Here is a 22,750-nt window from a genome sequence, read left to right on the forward strand (position 1 = left end):
CCTCTGATTTGCTGTTTTCGGCCACGCCCACTGTAAGCGCCACACCCGCCTAAGCGAAGTTAGCGCTAAGCAACTGGTGAGACGCGTTGATGGCGTCGTGTCGCCGTCTAGGTTTCCTTGGGATTGCTCTCCTGGTTTTCATACGTTTGACTTTTTCGCATATCGTGCCTTCCTTACGGGGGATCTATGTCTTTGCCCAGGTACAGGGCAATTGGAAATAGCTACAGACCTGTTTTAAAGAATCATGAGCCTGTCACGCTCAACTATAACCTGAGTCCTGGCATGGCGAACAATTCGTCATCTTCGTCCGTGATTGACATCCCCGCTGCTCTTCGATCACAGGGAAACGTAAATGTAATTGGGGTGGTTGTTGATGTTTTCCAAGGCGTGTTCAAGACGGCGAACTCGCTTTGTATAACCTTCACATTAAAGTCAGATAACCTGAAGAATGGTCATGTGTGGGATGGACTGAAAGTCAAGTATTTTAAAGCTAACGAGTCACAACTGCCTCCTGTGCAAGAGAGCGACGTAGTTCTGCTGCGGAACCTCTGGGTGTGTTGCCCAACCTTTGGTATTTGGTCTACACTGACACATTAAACACAGATTAGAAATTATAACGGCAAGCCACTCGGGATTGCAGGGGACAGAGCAAACGTACCATGGGCTATCTTCCGCTTTGACCCGGATCCATTGTGTACTAACGCACCTATTTGTGGTCCAGCCCCCTTTGAGCCGTCCTATGCGGAGAAGAGACGATGCCAGAGTCTACTGGAAAGTATCTCTGGGCTTTCAGAGTTCCGAAATGTTTCTGATCCGCAAGTTACAGCTCCCCAGTCCTTCACATCTCAAGTTTCACGCTCGATGCAGGATGCTCGGACGCAAAGAAAGCTTACCGCTATAAAAGATATTCGAGAGGATACCCTTGTGGACCTGATCGGTGAAGTAGTCAAGTTGTATCCCCAGAACAGCGACAAGGCGCTCTTGTACTTGAGCGACTATACAACAAATAAGAAGTTGCAGGATCATCCATCTGTAGATGATGATCTTGGAGGTGATTCGTTTTATCGGAGCAGGAAGAAGTGGACTGGCCCACCTGGCCAAATGTCCCTGCCTGTAACGTTATGGGAGCCACATGCGAGCTTTGCCCGAGAAAATATCAAGGATAACGACATTATCAGTTTAAAGTATGTTCACATCAAGGCAAACCGGCACAACCGAACGATCGAGGCTAGCATGCACAACGCACGTTACAATAACGTGCACTTAGTGGACCCTGAGAATAATGATTATGCTAAAGAGCTACTACGTCGGAAGAAGGATTACTACAAAGGAATCAACACTGGAAAGCGGAAGGCTGAAGAAGATGCTACGCCAGCAAAAGGCCTAAAATCCCGCAATAAGAAAAGGTTGGAGGGCATGAAAGAAGCAAGCGAAGCAACTCGACAATTGAAAGGACGCAACAGACCTAATGAACATGGTAAGGCTGCCGAACCAAGGGCTGATGGACAAATAACTAATTGAGACCCGATTTCAGTCAAAGCCAGTTATGAAGGCGTCCGTGGACGGAGGATCGAAGACATAGTTACAAGCGAATTCCATGAGTTTAAGTCCCATGACGGTATTGAGTATCGCCTCCCATTTCAAAACCTGTGTTACAAAACTACTGTTCGTGTTGTCGACTTCTTCCCTCCAGATATAAAAGATTTTGCAGTTCCTCAACAGCCTAATGACAATCACTCGGGCAGCGACATGTACTGGAACGCAGAAGACGATGGTATCACTCGATGGGAATGGCGTTTTTGTCTCCTCATTGAGGATGCATTACCCCCTCCGCCTGGGCAACCAAAGGAACAGATCAAACTTTTTGTGTCTGATGCCAACGCAGAGTTCTTGTTGAAAATGAGTGCAACCAAGTGAGCCCTCTAACCTCCTGTCTCTTCTTCGTCTTCTTTTGTTTGGTGGCCTTTGCTGACCTTGAAATCTCCAACCAGCTTGCGCAAAGATCCAGAGCAGTTGGCAATTCTACGGGAGCGGCTTTTCATTCTTTGGGGTGATCTCGAGGAACGGAAGAAAAAGATAATAAAAGAAAGTGGCCAAGGTCCTCCAAAGCTGGACCGCGCCTCCTCACGGCCATTCATATGCTGTATACAGGAGTATGGCGTCAAGTGTTCCCACCTCTCAGACGCAGATGCAATGTCTGACGATACGTCTGGGTGCAGCCGCGAGGACTGTTTCGGCTGGGAAAGGCGATTCGGTATATTTCAGACAACTATTGATTCATGAGTCGGCATTTGTGTAGTTTTATACCCCTCTGCGTTAGCTCCAAATAGGATACTATCAAGGTTCTTGCTATGATCAGCTCCATGGTAGAGCTATTTAGTCTCATGAAGCTTTGCGTAAACACCTCAAATCTATCAAAAGATAACATTATCTTTCATGGTGTAACTGCATGACACAGTAAACTCATTCACGAGTAAATACAATCCGCTCGGCTCGAGCGGCGAAAAGGTGTGTGTGTGTGTGTGTGTGTGTGTGTGTGTGTATACATATCAACCCCGAAAATTATCCTTTATAGAGCAGAAACAGGCTTAGATGCAGGGAGACTAATCAGAATAGAACGCCGAAACGTAAGCGAAGAGTCCCCGTAGCAAGAATGAGTATGAGATGGAGTGTTAATGATGATCTGCCCAACAGCATCTCTGCTGGCGTTAAATGGTGGTGAGCCCACGCTGTGGTCTTCAATTCTATAGCTCGATTCAGTCGTGAAGCTACTAACTAGACTTTAGTCACTTTGACGATGTTGGTATCGATTCCGTGCGCCGAAATGTCGAATCGACAGCTTGAACCCCAATAACAATCTTTCTTACCGGGTTCACTCTGAGGGCAGCGATGTCCATACATACATTCAGGATCATCGCACTCCAGACCATAGCGACACGGAGTCATACGGGCAATGGCCGTCAAAACTTGATATTCGGTCTTGGTTAATTTCCGCGAATGGTCGTGATGACAGTTGTCATTAGGGCATTCGCCTTGCAAATAGTAAAAATTGCACAGTTTCAGTTTTTTAATGCGGTTTACCTCATCCCGAGGGATGGTTTTAAAGTCAAGCCGGTCTACACGCTGGCCGTACTTGTTTCGTTCCACGATTTTGGGGGGTGGAAGGATAGACGATTTTGATCGCACAACTTGAAACTCCCCAGAGTTAGGTGTATTCGTGGACGAGGAAGATATAGGTACGCTGTTACTAGTTGTCGTAGTATTGGTCGACGTTCGAGAGAGAGTTACATGCTGGATGGGCGACGGGGTGAGGAGGGCGCGAGGTTTGCTGGCCACCGCAGCTTTCCAAGGGGCCCATACAGATATCTTCGTATCTCGGAAGATATCCGAGAACTTAGTAACTCTGTACGATGCTTTTATTAAGTCCAGGTCGCTTGCAAATGGGAGGCCCTCAATCAGAGACACTCGGCCTATGAGGTCTCTATCGGCCAGTGTGTCTTCCAAAATTTGAGCGTAAGCGCTATCCTGCGAGCAACCCAGGAATATCTGATGGCAATGACAGTTGTATAGATTTAGTCTGAAAGCCTCTGGAGAAGCGAGGAGAGCAACGATCAGTATCTGCGACCCAACAGACAAAAACCTCACTTGACATACCTCCAATTTTATCATGAGCGCTCTCTTTCCCAGCCCCAGTATCGACCAAATCAAACAGAGGATAGCTAGCATTGAAGCCCCGGACAAAATCTTCGATCAAGGAAGGTTCGGTCGTGACGCCGCCGCGAACGCAAAGCTCGCTTAACCCCTTCACGTTGGCATACATCTTTGTTATTACCCTAGGGCAGTTGATAGCCGGGAAGTTGCCGGAGACGTAGTCCTGTAAGGCCGAATAGAGCTTCTTCGCTGCATCGTGTCCACCTTGTTCTCCTTGTTGCAAATATTCGTCCTTGAAGATAATTCCACCTCCATCGAGAAGCACAACTATGAAGGTTTCCCGGTCCTACCGTCCAAGCGCCGCTATCGTCAGCTCCGTGGTAGATAGAGCGCTCTATCGTTATTAGCTCTCACCATTATAGTTTTAATTCTTGATATCTGATCCATTAACTCCATTTCATGGATCTGAATGTCCCGATTAAAGCGCGTCTCGCGCTCATGGTCCAGGCGCTCTTGTTGATATGCATCCTCAAGCTCCGTCACACGTTGCAGCAGTTCCTAGTGGCCGAGGAAGAGGGTTAAAGATTAGGTAGAGAATCAGAATAAGCGCCATGATTGGGGAGGCTACCTCAATCAGATTGTTCTTTATCTCCTCTATTGAAGTCAACTGTTTATATCGTTCGAGATAAGCTTGGGCAGTCATGATGGGCTTTTGTTGGTTATAGCTTGGTATGGGTGTGGAGATGGGAAAGTCAAAGTAAGTTAATTGCGGAGACGGGATTTAGAGAGGAAAATGGGAAAGTCGATGAGGCCGGAGGAAAAGGGGAGAGATAATATATGCTTTCTATATTTATAAGAATAGAGGAGGGGTAAGCAAAAGTGAATCGTTACGCGCGACACTTCCTTCACAGCCTGATTTTACATTCACCACCACTTGTGGAAGAGACTCAATCTCTTTTACAGTCCAGTTGGAAGTGCAGTAACATAAATTTCGGGTGATTTATTTTTCTGTTCCTAGCCGTAGGAACTGAGGCAGCGGCAAAAGGATCAACCAGTCAGAATGCAACGGGTAGGCTGAGTCAGCGGGCCCAACCGCCCGATTTCCTATGGGGAAGTCGTGACCTGCCTGACTAAGGAAAAGACAAACTAAACGCCTACGTGGAGCAAACACTTCTGTCCTTGTCCACGATCTACTACTACTTTTATTCCCACTCTCCCTTTCCTTCCTTACCCCCCTTCCCTTTTCCTTGTCTTCATTTCTTTTCGGAACATTTCTCTTTCTCTTTTTTCTTTTCTTCTCCACATTGGACCCTTGGACCGGTCAGAATGGCTCGTTTCAGTTTCCTGTCATTGGCTTTGCTCTCTGCCCAAGCCTTGATCGGCGGCAGTCTCGCGGCAGTATGTTGCCATTGTTCTAAAATACCATCGCCTATTGATATCAATTGCATCGCTAACATATTCACCTTCATGGATAGGATGCTGCTGAAAAGGCAGAAGAGACCGTGGAGACTCCCAAGCTCGCTCTGACGGCGCAGGCTACTTTCCCTGCTTCCGAGATCTTCGGTGTCAAGGTTGTTAACGGCTACCCAACCCAGGCACTTGTCGCTTTCACCAATGATGAGCCTGCCCCCGTGAAGGTGAACTTCATCGGTGGCACGTTGTCCACCCTGGATGAAGAGGACAGCAAGATCGTGCGAAACCTGACTGCAACTGGATACAATGTGGAAATCCCCGCTGGCGAGACGGAGACCCTGAGCTACCAGATTACCACCGAGATGCATCCCCAGGACCTCAGACTGAGCCTTGCTTCCATCGTCTCCGATAGCGAGGGCAGATTCTACACTGTCTACGCCTACAATGGTACCGTCAGTGTTGTGGAGCCCGAAACTAGCTTCTTCGACCCCCAGATGTAAGATGTATCGTTCGATGCGTTCGCAATCAATCGCTAACTATCACTTGTAGTCTCTTCCTGTATTTCTTCCTCCTGGCCTGTTTCTCCGGTGTGGTCTACTTCTTCTACACTGTCTGGGTCGCTCCGTACTTCCCTCAGAAGCGCAAGAGCGGAAAGGGTGCTGAGTACTCCAAGAAGACTCCTGGGGCTGCGAAGAAGGTCGAAACTGTTGAACCCAGCAGCCCTGCAGTCTCGTCGGCGACCACCTACAATGCTGATTGGATTCCCGCCCACCACATTAACCGCCCTGAGGCCCGGAAGGTGAAGGGTAGCACCCGATCTAAGAGCCGTGCTTAAAGGAGTCAGCGGCGGCGCTTTTGTGGAATTATAGAGGGAAGAGTGGGGTCTCGTTTATTTTGGACCTTGTATGGTTATTACACAGATTCTTCTGAGAGTTTACCAAGCTTGGAACCAGAGATCGCTGAGAATGTGATCGGTCGCAAGCCACTGCCATCGCTGATTGGAGCCTGTATATTTACGACAATTGAAATTAGTAATTCTAGCTTCTAACGTAATCGGTAAGCGAGCTGCGCATGCAAGCGGGCTGCGCGGCTTTGTATTCCATACAAATTGACACTTTTGATACTCAGATATCTCCACAACCAGAGATATTATGGATATGAAAATTTATATATAGTATAAGAATGGCTATGTACGTCTATAGTTAATTTTTATTAAATTTTGTCTTGTATTTTCAGCCTACAGACCAAGGATATCAAAAATACAGATGTAATATTCAATACTGACTAAAGTATCGGTTATTGAACCTTTTCTGCTTTATTTATTATATATCTTGTATGATTATATATCCTACGTAAAATTTACAATCTTACTATCTCTGATTGTGGAGATATCTGAATATCAAAAGCGTCAATTTGTATGGAATACAGAGTTACCCTTCTAAGTATGCTGATAAGGTCTTCGAGACAATAAAATGTCAATTTCTCTGATATTAAAGAAGACCACTTTTCAAATTAAGATATCAAATAGTCTGAGCTGTACGATTACGTCTTACTATACCTACCTTCTACTGCAACATGAGCTCAAGTCTAAACTGCCTATCCGAATTTCTGAACTGCCAGTATAGAACTGAGCTTTCCTTCTACTGCCGCCACTACACTAAGGGAGAGGGATCTAAAGCTGAAGCCTGAGTATAAATACGTAAAGACATCTATATCTTCTTCTAAAGTAACTTTTCCTCTACATGTCATCTCACACGCGCAGCCGTCTATACAAGTACGTATAACTAAACCAGTCAAAACCACTACTGATCCAACCCATTCAACTCAATCAATCTCTTCACAACCTCAATAACCCGGCTCGCTGTATCATCCTTCTCACCAACTCCTTTTTCCAGAGACCCAGAGGCAGGGTTATCAATCCGCGCCGCAATAATCTCATCCACCATCATACGTAAGCGAGAAACAAGGACACCGATTCTCGCCCACCCACGGAGCCGTAACCAACCATCGACGATAAGGCCACGGCCCGTCGTATCAAGATCGATGGACCCGCAAAAGAGGAGGAGCGAGTAGGCGTTGAATGCTATTTTGTGTCCGATTAATTAGCAACGATCAATTATGTCCAATGCATGATATAGCCAAGTATATGGTATAATGGAAGTGAAAATAGAGCGGAGATGGATGTAGGGAGCTTACGAGTTAAATCACGAATGAAGACCTTGCTTGTCGCCATTTTAGTGAAGTAGCTTAGGTACGCTGCCGAGCCGGGGTAGCTCTGGGCCGAGAACAGGAGGGAGCTTGGGTGGATGAAGACGCGGCCATTTTCTTGGTTGAAGTACTTGATTGTCCTAGCGTCTGGGTCGACTTCAACGGTTCCTGTGACAGAGCTCATGAATTTCTTGTCTGGGAAGGAGATCTGCGCGATCTGGGGTTGGAAGGCGCCGGCGATTAGGGCTCGGAGGAGGGTTCGGTTGCCTGCGTTGCGATTCCAGCGCGGGTCGGATGGGTCCGAGGAGTAGTCGACTGGGAGGAGGCCGGCATCTTTGAGGGAGGTGAGGAGTTGGGCTTTGTTGGAGGAGATATCGCGGAGGGTTTGATGGGAGAGGAAGTTGGCGCTGCACCATGATTGTGTCTGCCAGTATCCTTGGGCTTTGACGCGCTCTGACCATTGTTGGTAGGCTGTGAGGTCAGTGAGGAGGTCGCCATCTCCGCGGGAGAAGGATGCTTTGGCGGCATCTGCTTCCTCGCGCTTATCGCGGGGTGAGACAAAGGGGCTCTTCACTGTTAGGATTGCGGAGATGGTGATGCAGTGGTCTATGCAGTTGAATATGGAGCCGTAGACCATGAGTTTGGCGCATCGCAAGTCAGCGGGGATCATGGATAAGTATCGTCCAAGGGCTGTCAGTTTGTCATGGTCCAGGGCTCCCACACGATGAAGGAAGCCCAAAGCTCCTTCAACGGCCACGCTTTCAGGAGGCGTGATGGTATTCGCCAGGAAATTTGCGACGTCGTTGATGCCCTGCATGGACTTTACGGAGAGGCACAGTTGTTCTAATGGTACCCGGCGGATTTCAGGGTCCGGTCGTGGTGCCATCTTATTCTCTGCTTGCCGAGTGTAGAGCTTGTAGCATGCACCAGCCCTAACACGACCAGCACGTCCTCGTCGTTGCTTACAGGCGGCTTGTGATGCCCATACTTCTTGTAATCGGACCATATTGTCTTTGGGATCGTAACTTGTTTCCTTGACGCGGCCAGTGTCGATAACCGCGACAACATCCTCGATTGTGATGGATGTCTCGGCAACATTAGTTGCTGCGATAACCTTTCTCTTTCCTTTTGGGGGACTCAAAAATACACGCCGTTGCTCAGCTGGCAGAAGGGATGCATGTAAAGGAAGTGGATGGGCATTGGGTATCTTCTTCACGGCGTTCAGGCATCTTTCAATTTCCAAAGTACCGGGCAAGAAGATGAGAATGCCTCCCGGTTGATCTCCAAGCTGAGCGTCAATATACCGGACAGTGGACGTGATTAATTCGTAATTGATACCCATGCCCATGTTCCGAAGAACCTTGCCAAGTGACTCTTCGCCCTGAGGAGAAGAATCTTCCTCAAAATCCCGCTCAGCCAACTCTGGTGAAAATCCCGTGTCACGGATGATGTCGTCCAGGTAAAAGTCAGACACAGGGAAAGTCCGCCCAGGGATGTTCACCAGTCCAACATTCTGACGACCACCAAAGTAGTTGATGAAGATTTCTGCGTCAAGCGTTGCACTCATAAGTATGACCTTAATGTCTTTGCGGTACCGAAGAACGTCACGTAGGAGGGCGAGGAGAAAATCAGTATCAAGACTCCGTTCATGAACCTCATCCACTACGATGTGTGTGACATCTGCGAGAGAGCCTGCAACATTGCCGTCCGCACCGCTTCCAGACTGTATACGACGAAGCAAAACACCAGTAGTGACAAAAGTGATCTTCGTCGCCCCAGATCTGACCTTAGAGTCACCTCGGATGACGTACCCAACCTCATCTCCTACAGAGGTGCATCGCTCATCGCTCACACGATCCGCAAGACCTAAAGCAGAGATCCTACGTGGCTGCGTACAGATAATGTTCGCAATGCCGCCAAGGTCTCGCCTGATCATATCGTCTAATATGAACTGGACTGACTGAGTACTTTTACCGCTACCTGTCTCACCAGAGATGATAGTAACCTGATGCGAATTCACTGCACGTACGATCGCATCTTGAATGTTCCAAGCAGGAAGTGATTCTCGCTTTCGAGTCATGTCCTGTTGGGCTGGCGTAGACTGTCTAGCCTGCCAGGCCTCTCGAACAGATATACTCTGAGACGAGCCCGGTTGCCAGTTAATCTCCTTACTCTTCTTGCGAGATTGGCGCACAGGAAGTTCTAAGATATTTCCTGTAGTAGGTTGCGTTGCGGCGACCGTTGCAATATCTCGCAACTTGCCCGGATTTTGCATAATCTCTGGAAGATGCATCTCTAACCAGTCAAGCAAGTTGTATACCATTGGCTCTCCTGAGAAGTTTTCCTCTGCATGTTTCACTGCTTGACGGATCGCGCTAAGCCGTATATAAGAAGGGATACCTTTCGCTTGTATCGAAATAATCGGCACTGAGGATGGGTAGTGATTTGAGGGTCTTTGGAATCGGAATGTAGTTGACTCTGGTAAGTCGGAGGATTCGCTCTTAATCTCACATACCTTGGGCGATGCCTTAACATAACGCTCCCCGAAGATAGCTTCGAGGGTCTCCTGTTCTTCGGCCCAGGAATCATCGCCTTCAGGAGACATAGAGCCTGCAGAGGTAGTCGTTCCATGTACTAATGTGTTTTGTAGCATTTCAGCAGTTGCAAGCTCATCGCCTTGCTTGCTATCCAGTGCCCGCGCGCAAAGGTCTGCAGAATAACCAATGGTGGCCAGTCGTTTAATCTTCGCCTCCCTTGCAAGGTCATCACTGGCTAGACTCACGCCAGCAGAGTATGACTCTGGTAGACACCAAGTTGGAAGATCATCCTCTGGAACATAGATTAGAAGCCACTCAAGCACCTCTTCTCTGTCTTTGCATGCAGAAGTCGCCTCATCTACATGACTGCGCCGGAAGCCCAAGCGAGTGAACTCCTCAATGATGGAGTTACGCTCAGATTCCGGGATCTTCACATTATAGGGATTCCAAATCGCATGCTGTTGCAAGAGGCTCTCAATTTCTCGGCGCACTTTACTCCCCAGGTCCACTTTCGGAGCGCTCGACCAGATCCTTTTCCCCCTGTTATCACCGCGGGACCCCAAGCCCAATTCGACAGCTGGTTGATCCTTCGCCTTAGCCTGATTCTTTTCTCGCTCTTTCCGTTTTTTCTCCAAATCGGCCGCGACACATTCCCGCTCTTGTTTAGCCAAAAATGGGTCTGCTTCGTACATCCACCCTTTACCTTCTTTGGTGTCGGCAGTCTTAATATCAGCGAAATCCTCTTTCCAGAGCTTCTTATAGGTCGGTGGAAGCATCATGTGAATGTTCCTCATGTTACAGACCCGATACAGAGCGTACGCAGCAGCAAAGTGACGAGCTTCTAGTGCCGTAGGTTGCGCAGCCAAGTGTTTGTGTGACGGAGGTGGCTTCATAGGAGGAAGGGTAGTTGCTTCGCGAGTCTTAGGGTCGACACGTTTCAATATAACCGCTGACATATAACCTTCTGGTGCTTTTGTCTAGTATGCAGTATAAACTATTAGCCAAAAACGGAACTAAACCTGCGCCGTGTGGCTACATGTCATGCTAAGAGCATGCTACCCGTCCATTGCTCACCATTGTATACTCAGGCTTCTCCCACTTCTGCTTCTGACAATGCTCCGAGAGCATATTCACCGGTAGCTTACCGGTCCATGACGCGCCACCGATGACCTGCTTCACAGAAGGTTTCTTCTGCTCATCCGGTGGGGGCTGCGTTTTCTTTGCAGCCTCAGTCGCTGTTTTCTCTGCGGCGGCTTTGGCTTGCTTGGTACCCGGTTTGGGACCTCCTCCACGGGCGTCAGCTTTCTTCTTAGGGCCCATACTGCCACGATAATATGCTATCTTGAAGAAGACGCCCGTGGAGCAATCACACCCTTCGATAAAGAAAAGAATGGGTTGAATTGCTGTTAAGGCGGAAGTTGGCTGTCCCGCACTAGGGCCGCTTTTTTTGGGACTGTAGGGCTGCGGGGAAGTCGCCGCGGAATTTATCGCCTTCTGGTTCAGCTTCGCTGCTCCGCAGTCACTTGCAACTCCGAGTGCAACCATGGCAACTTGACCATATTTGACGGCCAAATAGGCGCAATATCATAATCGCAATATCTACACTAACTATGGCAGACGGCTCACGAAGCCCAGAAGACCAAGGCGCGGCAGCTGCGACCGTCGCGGCAGAATCGAAAACGGGAAAAAGAGACGCCTGTATTATGCAATACTTGTCTATTCAAAGAAAGAAAGCTGATATGAATAGTCGCCGAGCTCCTCGCCCCTAAACCTAAGCACGCAAAGTACACAAAAGACAGTCCAAACAAGAGAGCCATCGGGGGCCCGCGCGACGCTCTAGGCGCTTATATCGCAAAGCCGGAATCTTTCCCTTCCAGTATCGTTGTGTATCACAATGATGACTTCGTCGCGATTCACGATCTTTTCCCAAAGTCAACCCTCCATCTACTTCTACTTCCGCGGGATGCTTCTAAAACCCGTCTCCATCCTTTCGAAGCCTTCGAAGATCCAGAGTTTCTGAGAAAAGTGAAAGAAGAGACAAAAAAACTTCGATCTTTAGCCGCGGCTGAGCTCAGGCGGAGATATGGGAAAGGCTCCGCTCAGGATAAAGAGAGGCAAGAGGCGCTTAGTGCAGATCCTCCTCCGGATGAGCTGCCATTGGGACGAGACTGGGAACAAGAGATCATGTGCGGGATCCATGCGCATCCATCTATGAACCACCTACATATTCATGTTATCTCGGTGGACAGGTACAGCGACCGACTGAAACATAAGAAACATTACAATAGTTTTTCCACGCCATTTTTCGTCCCTATCGATGATTTCCCCCTGGCGCAAGACGATGTCAGGCGACATCCTACTACAGAGGGCTATTTGCGGCGAAATTACACGTGCTGGCGTTGTGGGCGGGATTTTGGAAACAGTTTTTCCGAGTTCAAAATACACTTGGAGAAGGAGTTTGACGAGTGGAAGCGGCTGTAGTTTAGTAGTGGTAAGCAGCTCCTACATGAGTGAGGATTCTACTAAAGGCCGCCAGCTCAAGGACCTGGCGGAATGCTTGCGCAGCGGAGGAAATTCCACATGACCTTTAATTACACTATCTAGATTACAAGAATTATCTAAATCAATTATACTAACTACCTACACAGTAGATGGCCTGAATCGATTGCACTATCGAGGATCTGGATTGCCTATCTAGATCAACTACCTTACCTAAGTAGGCAGGGGCCGCAGAGCAGCTGATTCAAATAAGCTAGGAATCTAGCCTCTTGTTAGGTAACATCACGTGACGTGTCAATCATCGTCCAATGAAACCCCCAAGAAGTGGACCAATCAGAACTCAGATCCTTTCGTGTAGGCAGTATTTGGCTTTCTAATAAAGTAGTGAGAAGAACAGCTTCTTTGGATCAAAACGATGGTTTAGATGACTTTAAAGGCCGTCAGGATGAGTGACGGAGGGCTCATAACCTGTCGACAGGGGGAAAACCGCCTATATTATTAAAGATGCTTGAATCGAAGAAATCACTTAGGAGTAGACAGCGCCAGGCCTATCTGGGCAACGTCAACATATATTGAAACTCTTGAACTTCTGGCGAGCTATTTAGACAGGGCATCTGCCTACCGCCTATAAATCTATATAGGTTTTTATCAGCACAATAAAACCTCTATATATCGCAATGATCCACGAAACCTGACTTACCATACTGAACAGTCTACTTTGTGTGTAATATTTTCTAACCATAATGAAAGGCGCACTATAGATAATAATTTCTAGCTAATCAGATGATTCTATATAAATTGAAGCTAGCCTCGCTTCGGGGATACCCCTTCCGGAAAGCCTAGATTAGTCACGATTCAGCTCTACAGAGTATAGGTATAATTTTTAGTTACGTACGGAGCACTCCGTATAACCACCCCGTATAGGGAGTTCTATACCTCATCATATGCCCTACCTAGGCCTAGTGACTAAACTATGGCCTGCTTTTGGTACTGAATCAGCCGCTCAGCTAGGTTTTCTATATAGGTAGGCGGTAGGCAGCGGGTGAGTAAATAGCGCGCTTCAATATATATCCATTTCTTATTTGATGCCCAGTAAACCACACAGACTACACAGCACATTTTGGCAAATCGGAGACAAGTCACGAAAAAAAAGGATCAAATATAACAAGTCAAATTTGCACTTCAACATAGGCTAATGAGTGGAGGTGACATTGAAAATGTTGTCCGCATCAAGACTAGTAACAGCATGAACGCCCAAAAAGAAACAATGATCAACCCGCTCATTTCAATCGCTAGACTATAAGCATAGTAGAATGCGGAGTGTAGTAGGACGAGGTTTTCAGGGTAGAGGAAGGAATGTAGGGAGCACAGGGCTCGTGCGACATAGATTTGAGTGAACCAGAATCAAACAGTCAAAAGGTGGGAAGTTTTGCGAACTCCCTTCTTAGATGAGTATTGACGTAGGAAGAATGTGACATTTTTCAAGAATAGGAGGCCAAATGTATGTGATCATCAAGTTTATAGTAATGGCAAATATGCGGTAGTTTGGAAAAGCTGACTCGACTCATCTATGGACAAAAGGAGTAGTGCTTTCCCCTGCTTTGTTCGACTGCTTCGGAAAGGGAGAGGCGGGTGCCATAAAAAAAAGGCACCACTAGAGAGAGGATCTGGAAGCCTCGGTTACACCCTAACGCTTGCGCTTCTTGTTCTTGTCAATGGTTGCGGATGATACTGATACTGAAGCAGGGGCAGCCGCCACTACGGGTTGTGTATCACCAACCGAGCTATCGATGGCTTTCTTGACAGGAACTCCCATGTGACGGCCGTAGCGGCCTTTGCGGCCATTTCCTTCGTCCTCACTGATACAGCCGTCGATGCCAATACCAGCATCCTTGCATCGTCCGCAGGGACGTTGACGATCGCAGCCCTTCTTGCTTTTACGGCAGCGTTGGCAGCGCGGCTTGGTTGACAAGTCTTCTTCGTCTGCAGCCAACTGGTGCTGGAAATTGACCGAGGAAGTTGAGGTCTTTCGTGTTGGAGCAGGGCTAACCATCTGCGGGGGCACGGCGGGCTTTTGACTGGTCGTAGTTGGCATGGACTTTACCTTACGAGTAGCAGTGGGTGCGCCCTTGTTGATTTTATGTTGCCGCATAGGCGCCGTCTTGGCTCCTCGAGCCTTGCTTGAGGTGGCACTATTTGCCCGTGTCTTAGCCTTCTTCGTCTTGGGGGCAGACTCCCTGTAGAGAGAATCATCGTCGGCCTCATTTTTGATCAAGCTGTCCTGGTAATCATCTTGCTGGTACTCCTCATCGCCATCACTTCCATCAGAGCTGTCAAAACTGGGGAGAATGTCATCCAAGCGCTTGTGTGTGCGCTTAGTAGCGCCCGGTGGAAGCATCGGACTCGAGTCCACCCTCTGTCTGCTCCGTGTGGGCAGGTCGTCATCCTCTTCACTGAAATCTTCACCATCGCTGGTTGCTCCTGTCGAGGAGGCCGCATCGGCAGCGCCACTGAAGGCATCATCTAGGGTCGAAGCGGATGTGCGACCATGGGAGAAATTGGAGGCATCGCCTAAGCGGATCAATTGCATTGCAACGTCCTCGTCAGATATGCAGCTGGCAATAGTAGGGTCTGGGGTTGGAAGAATGCCAGACCCGGCACCATTGCCTGCTGGGTTACTGAACTGCCCCGATGACTGGGTCGTGGTCCGCTCACGTAGGCGGTGTCCATGTTCCGGCACCACTGGTGTGGCATAGATATTATTCCGCATAGAATTGTACCCGTATATCTGATCGTTATGTCCATAGCTTTGCGGTGAGGGTAATGGTTGTTGATAGCTGTATGGGCGTTGGGTGGGGCGTGCGAATGGGGAGATAGCACCTTCTTGGCCGATAGATCGACGTTGAGGGGAGATCGACGAGGTAGAGGTAGTGAGAGGGACCTGAGGAGGAACGAATAATGGCAATTCCTTCATAGCAAAGAAAAGTACAAGGTTAGCACAATGCTAATCGGCTGACGACATGTCAACCGGGACAAACTAACCGAACTCTCAAACTTGGGCCGCTTGCGGCGGCCATCTTGGAGGATATTGTCCATACTAATATCCGAGCTGCCCAGCTGTTCACTACGGGATTTCTTGCCACCCGAGACAGATCCATATCCACCCTCACTGTCACTGTAGAGAGAGGCTCCGTCGTCATGGAAGCTACCATGTGTGCTGGAGCCCCTGCTCTTGTTGCCCGCTCGGGAGAGCTGCTTGTGCTGCGAAGCGCTACGACGGCTTCTTCCAGACGGTGACATACTGCGCTTCCGAGCGAGTCTAGAACCCGGCCGAGAAGGGGGCTGTCCGTGATCTGGAATCTGCGCCGACTGCATTGCGGGCGCCATTTGGAAAGGCTCGCCAAGGCTGGGGCGTTTGCGAGCCTCAACCGGCATATGCCCAAAATAACGGTCACCGTAGCCTTCTGTGTATGCTTGGACGGGGATTACCCGCACATATACCGTCATGTTATTTCTTAAGTTCTCATACCTAGCAATAAGTGTGGTGCCGTGCTCATCCTCAAAACTGACACCGCTCGCAGCGCCATCGTAAATCCCATAGAAATTCTTGACAGTAGTCACAATCGAGTCCGTGGTGTCATGGGGATATATTTGCACTCGCATGGGAATGCGAGCCCGAACCTTGGAATTCTCATCGAGCAAGAGCTCGAAGGCAACGTTCTTGGGGATAGGGCTCTTGCGGGGGGACTCCTGGGGCGCATGATCTGTCCAGATAGGCGACTCGCCAGGAGCAGGATGCCGTTCGTACTGGACAGCCTGCATGATGGAATAGTCCAGGATGAGAGGCTACCACAATTCTGCTACATCAATGATTCGATTAATCGAATGTTCGAATAGGGTGCGAGAGTGGACCCGGCGGCGAGGGTGGGGAAGAGGCAAGAGGCAGAGAGGGCGGCCAGGAGGGAGGGAGGGTATAGGCAAAATCCATCCAAACCTACCACAACAAGGAGACCAGAGAGGGTTGGTTGATAGATGGATCACCCGCGATTAATCTACGAGAGTGATAGATGGGGGAGGGTTGTGGATGGGATGAGGGCACCCCAAGTCGCAACAGCCGAGAGCGACTGACGAGGGAAGAAAAAACCGTTGAAAACCTAGGCGACAACCATCACCACCAGTTAGCACAGTATTCCATTCAAAGGTTCCAATGGATCCGAAGAGACTATAAAAGGATTGTAGAATGGAGATGAGATGCCCCAACCTTCCCCGTTGAGGCTTGATGGCTTGTAGAACTGAGGTTCTGCAAAGACCAGAATCACCCGGAAGAAGATGGAGAGGATTAAAGACTCACCTATCGCAGATCCAACCGTTTCATCTAGCGTCGCACCCGTCGTATTGATCCAAAACCTAAATGGAAGAGGATTGGCGATGTCGATGGTCGAGGTCGCAGCGGTAATGAGGGAGTGTGTGTGTGAGTCGTCTAGGAAGCGCTTGGGCTATGTCAGCGGTGGCATCACAGCAGTCGATCACAACCCAACGGAGTTTCAGGGGAGATCAGTTGCGAGAAAATCTCACAAAGGGAAATAGACAATTCAGAAATAGGGAGAAAAACTAACCGAGACGATTTGGATAGAAACTGAAGGGAAACTGGAGGGGATTTTGGGACAGCAAGAATAGGTTGGGTCGACGAGAGCAGGTTGAGGAGAGGGAAGAGGAGAGCGAGTGAGTGGGTGCAGATCACTGAATTGGTTTCACCTCACAAGTCACTCACCTCCGTCTGGGGTCGGTGACAAGAAGTAATACCAACCAGGGCCTTACCATCTCCCAATACTGAACCAAATCCTCCTTTACAAAAATGAATTAGAGTCCATAATCCATTTACACACTTATCGCTTCCTCCCCCGACTTGATTTGGTGGATTTACCGTCGTCTTATTCATTTGTCGCATTTGCGCTTCCTCTGTCGCATTTACCGAAACCAATCGCATTTGTTACCAAGGCTAATATCAAACTCTCCCCCGGCTACAATGAGGTCAAGACCGGCCAATTTACATGATTTTGAATCGCTAGCAGTTCTGGTCAATTTATACCTGGTTAATGTTTCTCTACGATTCCGTTACCACCAGTTTTGATGGGTTGTGTCGCTTGTCACGAGCTGTTCCAATGCGACCAACTCATGCCTATTGTACGCCTCGACCGACCTTTGGCGCAGAGACGAGGAAAAGCAAAAATAAGGCAGAAAATCAAAGCCAGGGCGACGAACGTACAATGTTATTTTTTTTTCGCATGTTACTTTTTTATTCTTAAATAGTGTCATTTGCCCTTGTGCTTGATTTACTGCCCATATCTCTCCCCTTTTCCCCAACCATTCCGGTCGGACCAAAAAGACAAAACAGAACGTACAGGAAGTGGCGTAATTTGGCACATCCTCAGCGCGGCCACGTCGAGTGACCCCCAGATCACATCCCAGCCAACTATTGAGGAGAACGAGGGTCCATTCCGTCATGATCCTCCCCCTACTGGCCATCTAAAAAGACCCGACCCAGACAGCTCCCGGCTGGATAGGATTAAAGCGACAGCTACAGCTTCAAGAATGTGAACGCTAGGTTGTTATTTTCGGAAAGAACTAGAACTGGCGACCAAGATAGATTGATATCACTTGAGTCGGTCGCACGCTTTCTAGAGACATTACAGCTTAATTCCGTTCCATTTCATCCAACGGCGGAAATAAACGTTGGCGCTTCGGCCAACGAATTGCTAGTGGATGGTCGAGTCTTAAGAGGATGGAGCAAAGGAAAGAAGGGTCGCATGCGTTCTACAAATTGTCGCATGCGACAAAGACACAGCGGCCGAGCGGGCGACAGCGCCCAATTGTTTCCTCGTTTCATGATCTGCGCCTGTCCAGACTGAGTCGTAGTCATCGTTGTTCTTTTACCCCTCCCTCCTCGGGAACGGTGGACTACGTTAGTTCAATGCCTACTCCGTTAGGATGGATCCCCGTTCGTCTGTTGGGCGCAGATGACAAACGGTCATCGGCGGGGATCGCAAGCTGGAGCTTTCATAACTACTATCTCTGCTAATTTTCAACATGCGCTGGTGCTGCGACATCATCTTGTCAAGGTCCCCATTTCCCACACCCCAAAGGCTGGGCGTCCGTAGACAGCGGTAGATACCTAGTCAGTTATGTCTATGTCGCATTGGGGAAAGAAAACGAAAAATGACGAGAAGAAAGACTTGGAGACATAACCCTTGCGCAAAGGTAACCAAACGACAGGGCAGCTGGCGCAAAGATGCCGTTCGCGCAGCATTAATTGGACGAGTCCGTTTAAATGACCCGACGGAGGACAGACTCCATACATAAGTGGTATCGGCCTCTCAGATCACATTATCACCGTACGTATTGTATGTACATACATATACCTACGTCAGGTAGTCCACTACGGAGTAGAACTAAGTCACTGTTGTAAATTAAGATGGAAAAAAGAGAGGCGAAGGGAAGAATAGGATTCGACACGAAATCCTGGCAATCATTGGGAATCAAAAGCGGGGCCAATTTGCCAGCCCATCATTTGATTTAAATAGCACTATTGACCCAGACCGGTGGTGGTTGTCAGCGTATGGATGGCAGATGCACACCGAAAGTTTGGGTAATTCAATGACCACTTGGCACGGTTCCCACAGTTTTACCGACAGCGCATGAAGAATGAAAATGTTGAATTAGAAAAATGTGGGAAGCGAAGGTACATTGATATAAAACAGTTGATTGTCCTCAGCCGGAAGAACGCAAGGATGTGTGCGGACTCACCTGATTCCTTCTTAATTGTTCTGTCGCTCCGCCCAGTGGGCTATTGTGGATGTCTATTTTGAAGACAAGGCAAAGCTACGAATCCCGCGGCTTCATGATAGGTACCGCCGGATCCGCGTCCCACATTGGAGGCCAGCGGTGGCTTTTTTTTTCGGCGATACGGGTGCGAACGGAGAATCAGAGAACCTAGTCAGTTTGGTGACCAAAGCAAAGAAGAGAAGTCTCAATCTTTGAACTTCGTAACCACCAGAACTAACCATTCTTGATTGTCTCTATTCGATAAAAGACCGGTTCCTTCCGGTGGGGATTCATCACCCAGCTGCGAAGTTGCTCAGATCTTGCGATTCCAGACAAAGTGGAGTGACTATTAGAAAGCCACTTATGAGATGACTATCGATAGTCTAAAGAGAAAACTGACGAATATCGAAGCGCTGTAGGTAGACCAGTCGATTCCTCCCATTGACTACCAAAAGCGTCGAACGCCTTGCTAAAACGGTGGGCGATGGCGGGACTTATGGGTCACGTGCCCTCGCGTTTAATGGGATTCAAATTCGTGTTTCCCAGCGCGTTCAAAGTGCGGTGAAGCGATATCGCCCACGTCAAGCCATTTGAGGTATTTTCAGCTAGAAGGATAAATGGAATAGGATCGCATGGCTTTGTAGCATACGCAAATTATTTTTCAGACATTTAGCCATCGGGTTTGGAATCACTTTAGCTGTCGATGCAATTGTAAGTGTTGGTGGGAAGACGCGATCAGTGATGTCATGGGGTCTGTGAGACACAAACCATGCAAACACAAGGATGACATAAGCATACCACAGCAACCCTGGAAACGGAATAGTGTGGCTGTTGTTGACGGTAACCAAGTAAGGCAGTAACCGCTACCGGGCAGTGGATGATGGGGGTTCCCGTCGTTCCCTAGAGACGATGGTATTGTTTGTTCGTCGCTCTCATTCTTTTCGGCAACAACACGAGTTCCTTCTCCTCTCTCCTGCGACAAACTTAGATGCTGCGGTGGGCATCCTTCTTCGTTTCTTTTTTGATTTGAGGTGTGGCAGATTCAAGATCTCTTGACCAAATTTTTCCTGGTCCGTACTGTCGCAACTGCTTTAGCGCGGTTGGTTGTTTGTTTAGGGTGGTTTTAGTATAACTTAGCTGTTGTTCCTTCAACCCCTTCGCAGCGAATAGGTAAACAACCATCCGGGTGTCTCCCCAAAACATCAACATCCACAGTCTGGTGAAGGCTTCAAAGTCTTCTTGTGACCCAAAATGGATGCAAAGGTGTGTTTACCCCAATTTCTTTCTTCGCTTGTAGTCATCGTCCATCAAGCTTGTCGGGGAATCTCCCTCTGCGTCCATGTTTACAAACCTTGACGCGCTTGGTGTTTTCCTTCCTGTATCTACATTTTGGTGTCGCATACACCTCTGAGATCGTATACTGACACGCAATTGATTGTAGCCCCAGCGAATTCGCGTCCGTGGGGACGAGAATGCTGCCTTCCCTCTCACTAGCAAAACGGTTCATCAGAAAAACAAGTCGACTCCCGCCTTGTCCACTATGTTCCAGAGTGGCGTGACGAAGAATGGGCCAAGAAGAGCTGCATTTGGAGACGTCAGCAATACTATGAAAACTGTCCAGGGCATTCGTGATGACATCTCTGTTGCAGCCAAGAAACAGACCAAGCCATTGGAGAAGCCTTCCGTGCAGGTCACGGAGAGGAAATCCTCTGTCTTGGCCCAACCTGCCCAGCGCCCAATGTCAGCAGCGGGAGTCAAAGGCCTATTGAGCAATGCGACAACTTCCAAACCCCTGGAGCCCGTCGGAAAGTCAATCGGCGTGCCGCAGCATACCGCCAACGCCCGAAAGGCCCTGAACAAGCGAGGAACGGTCTTTAAAGATCACATGGAACCATTGACGGAAAAACGCGAACTTACATCCAAGGAAGCAACTCAAATTACGGAAGGGATTACTGGGGGCCAACTCGCGCATTCGTCTACGGCGCCTTCGCAGCTCAGCAGCCTGAAGGAAAAGGACGTTGTCAATGAGGGATCAAATTATGAGTCGGAGAACCATGATGAACATTCCATTGTCAGCTCTGATGTCGATGGAGAGGAGAAAGACGCGCCTAAGATCGACGAGGATGTTTGTAAGGTCCAGGGTATCAAGGAACTCAGGGAAGCCTCCGAACCCGGTACGGCAACGGATGCGGACGGCTCAGACCACGCTGTGAAGCCACCACGTGTATCTGTTCCTGGCGCACATATGCCTCACGAACATGTACCCGCCCACTCGGAGCCGGAAGAGTCCTGGGACGACGAGGATGACGAAAATGAAGACGATGATGAGTATATTACTGCTCGTTCCTATCGATCCCGTGGTGAAAACACGACCGGGGCGACTGCTACAATACTCTTTCCGAAATATACGCAGCAAGTGAGACGGGAACTGGCTCTGGCAAAGCAAATCGTCGAGGCAACACGGACAGTGGAGGATATTGAAGATGAATATTGGGATACGAGCATGGTCGCGGACTATAGTGAAGATATATTCGATTATATGCGGGAACAGGAGGTGTGTTATCATGGATCTTGAAAGATGCTCGAGGATAATCGCTAACTGCACCTAGATCAAAATGCTGCCAAACGCGCACTATATGGACAACCAAGCGGAAATCCAATGGTCTATGCGGTCTGTTCTCATGGACTGGCTTGTGCAGGTCCACCATCGGTTCTCTCTGCTTCCTGAGACCCTTTTCTTGTGTATCAACTATATTGACCGCTTCCTGTCCTGCAAGATAGTCTCCCTGGGCAAATTGCAGCTTGTTGGCGCTACTGCAATCTTCATTGCCGCCAAGTACGAAGAGATAAACTGTCCTTCCGTGCAAGAGATTGTTTATATGGTCGACGGAGGCTACACAGCCGATGAGATCCTCAAGGCGGAACGCTTCATGCTCACTATGCTGCAGTTCGAGCTTGGATGGCCTGGTCCTATGAGCTTTCTACGGAAGATCAGCAAAGCTGATGACTACGACCTGGAGACCCGGACACTGGCGAAGTATTTCTTGGAGATTACCATCATGGATGAACGCTTCGTCGGATGCCCACCAAGCTTTACAGCCGCTGGCGCTCATTGCCTTGCAAGGATGATGTTGAGAAAAGGGAATTGGGTAAGTTTACACACTAATGTTGGTCGTGTGTACCTCCGCTAACAGTGGGACAGACGCCTGCCCATGTCCATTACGCGGGATATACCTATTCACAGCTTTACCCGCTTATTTCTCTCATGGTGGAATGCTGCGAGATTCCGCGCAAGCACCATGCGGCCATTTATGAAAAATACACTGACAAACGGTTCAAGCGTGCTTCGCTTTTCGTCGAAGCTGAAATGAGAAAAGGGTTCCATCTTCCTGAGATCACTCGGGAAAAGAGTCTTTGCAATCCGCCATCTCTTGACGCCGGGCATCAATGGAAGCGCGTATAACTGCCACTCTGTCTTTTAGCAATTCCCGTCAAGGACGTCTAGGGGTCTGGCATTTCACAGCACGATTACTTGACATGCATGCTTGAGTATTGATTGATGAACATAAAAAACAGACATAAAAAAAAGGAAACAAAAAACAGCCAGACAAGAAAAACAA

The 22,750-nt window shown here is 48.7% G+C and overlaps 7 protein-coding genes across 7 annotated transcripts; 4 read left to right on the plus strand and 3 right to left on the minus strand.

Moving 5' to 3' along the window:
- Nucleotides 1-282: 282 nt before the first annotated feature.
- On the plus strand, nt 283-2,283 carry BDV27DRAFT_152501 (telomere-binding alpha subunit central domain protein; the record flags this gene model as incomplete). The annotated part of the gene is made up of 4 exons (XM_032071573.1): nt 283-552; nt 604-1,477; nt 1,535-1,913; nt 1,992-2,283. The coding sequence occupies 4 exons, from the start codon at nt 283-285 to the stop codon at nt 2,281-2,283; spliced, it is 1,815 nt and encodes a 604-aa protein (XP_031933171.1).
- Nucleotides 2,284-2,441: 158 nt separating this feature from the next.
- On the minus strand, nt 2,442-4,600 carry BDV27DRAFT_120014 (CCCH zinc finger protein). The gene is made up of 4 exons (XM_032064996.1): nt 4,280-4,600; nt 4,066-4,209; nt 3,655-3,997; nt 2,442-3,587 (listed from the first exon to the last, which is right to left on the minus strand). The coding sequence occupies exons 1-4, from the start codon at nt 4,352-4,354 to the stop codon at nt 2,776-2,778; spliced, it is 1,374 nt and encodes a 457-aa protein (XP_031933172.1). The 5' UTR covers nt 4,355-4,600; the 3' UTR covers nt 2,442-2,775.
- Nucleotides 4,601-4,804: 204 nt separating this feature from the next.
- On the plus strand, nt 4,805-6,219 carry BDV27DRAFT_120015 (putative translocon-associated protein, alpha subunit). Its single transcript, XM_032064997.1, has 3 exons — nt 4,805-5,049; nt 5,127-5,560; nt 5,614-6,219. Exons 1-3 carry the CDS (start codon nt 4,978-4,980, stop codon nt 5,897-5,899), a joined length of 792 nt encoding a protein of 263 aa, XP_031933173.1. The 5' UTR covers nt 4,805-4,977; the 3' UTR covers nt 5,900-6,219.
- A 559-nt stretch (nt 6,220-6,778) lies between these two features.
- On the minus strand, nt 6,779-11,180 carry BDV27DRAFT_97737 (RNA helicase). Its single transcript, XM_032078111.1, has 3 exons — nt 10,884-11,180; nt 7,261-10,786; nt 6,779-7,147 (listed from the first exon to the last, which is right to left on the minus strand). Exons 1-3 carry the CDS (start codon nt 11,127-11,129, stop codon nt 6,867-6,869), a joined length of 4,053 nt encoding a protein of 1,350 aa, XP_031933174.1. The 5' UTR covers nt 11,130-11,180; the 3' UTR covers nt 6,779-6,866.
- Nucleotides 11,181-11,309: 129 nt separating this feature from the next.
- Nucleotides 11,310-12,381, plus strand: BDV27DRAFT_120017 (DNA 5'-adenosine monophosphate hydrolase). Its single transcript, XM_032064998.1, has 2 exons — nt 11,310-11,507; nt 11,557-12,381. The coding sequence occupies exons 1-2, from the start codon at nt 11,420-11,422 to the stop codon at nt 12,288-12,290; spliced, it is 822 nt and encodes a 273-aa protein (XP_031933175.1). The 5' UTR covers nt 11,310-11,419; the 3' UTR covers nt 12,291-12,381.
- A 1,614-nt stretch (nt 12,382-13,995) lies between these two features.
- BDV27DRAFT_152506 (putative C6 finger domain protein) lies at nt 13,996-16,130 on the minus strand (the record flags this gene model as incomplete). Its single annotated transcript, XM_032071574.1, has 2 exons — nt 13,996-15,276; nt 15,351-16,130. The coding sequence occupies 2 exons, from the start codon at nt 16,128-16,130 to the stop codon at nt 13,996-13,998; spliced, it is 2,061 nt and encodes a 686-aa protein (XP_031933176.1).
- Nucleotides 16,131-19,985: 3,855 nt separating this feature from the next.
- Nucleotides 19,986-22,620, plus strand: BDV27DRAFT_97798 (cyclin family protein). The gene is made up of 4 exons (XM_032078113.1): nt 19,986-20,393; nt 20,572-21,684; nt 21,740-22,279; nt 22,333-22,620. Exons 1-4 carry the CDS (start codon nt 20,382-20,384, stop codon nt 22,591-22,593), a joined length of 1,926 nt encoding a protein of 641 aa, XP_031933177.1. The 5' UTR covers nt 19,986-20,381; the 3' UTR covers nt 22,594-22,620.
- Nucleotides 22,621-22,750: the final 130 nt, after the last annotated feature.

Source organism: Aspergillus caelatus, assembly GCF_009193585.1.
Source record: "Aspergillus caelatus strain CBS 763.97 unplaced genomic scaffold BDV27scaffold_6, whole genome shotgun sequence".
Lineage (NCBI taxonomy): Eukaryota > Fungi > Ascomycota > Eurotiomycetes > Eurotiales > Aspergillaceae > Aspergillus > Aspergillus caelatus.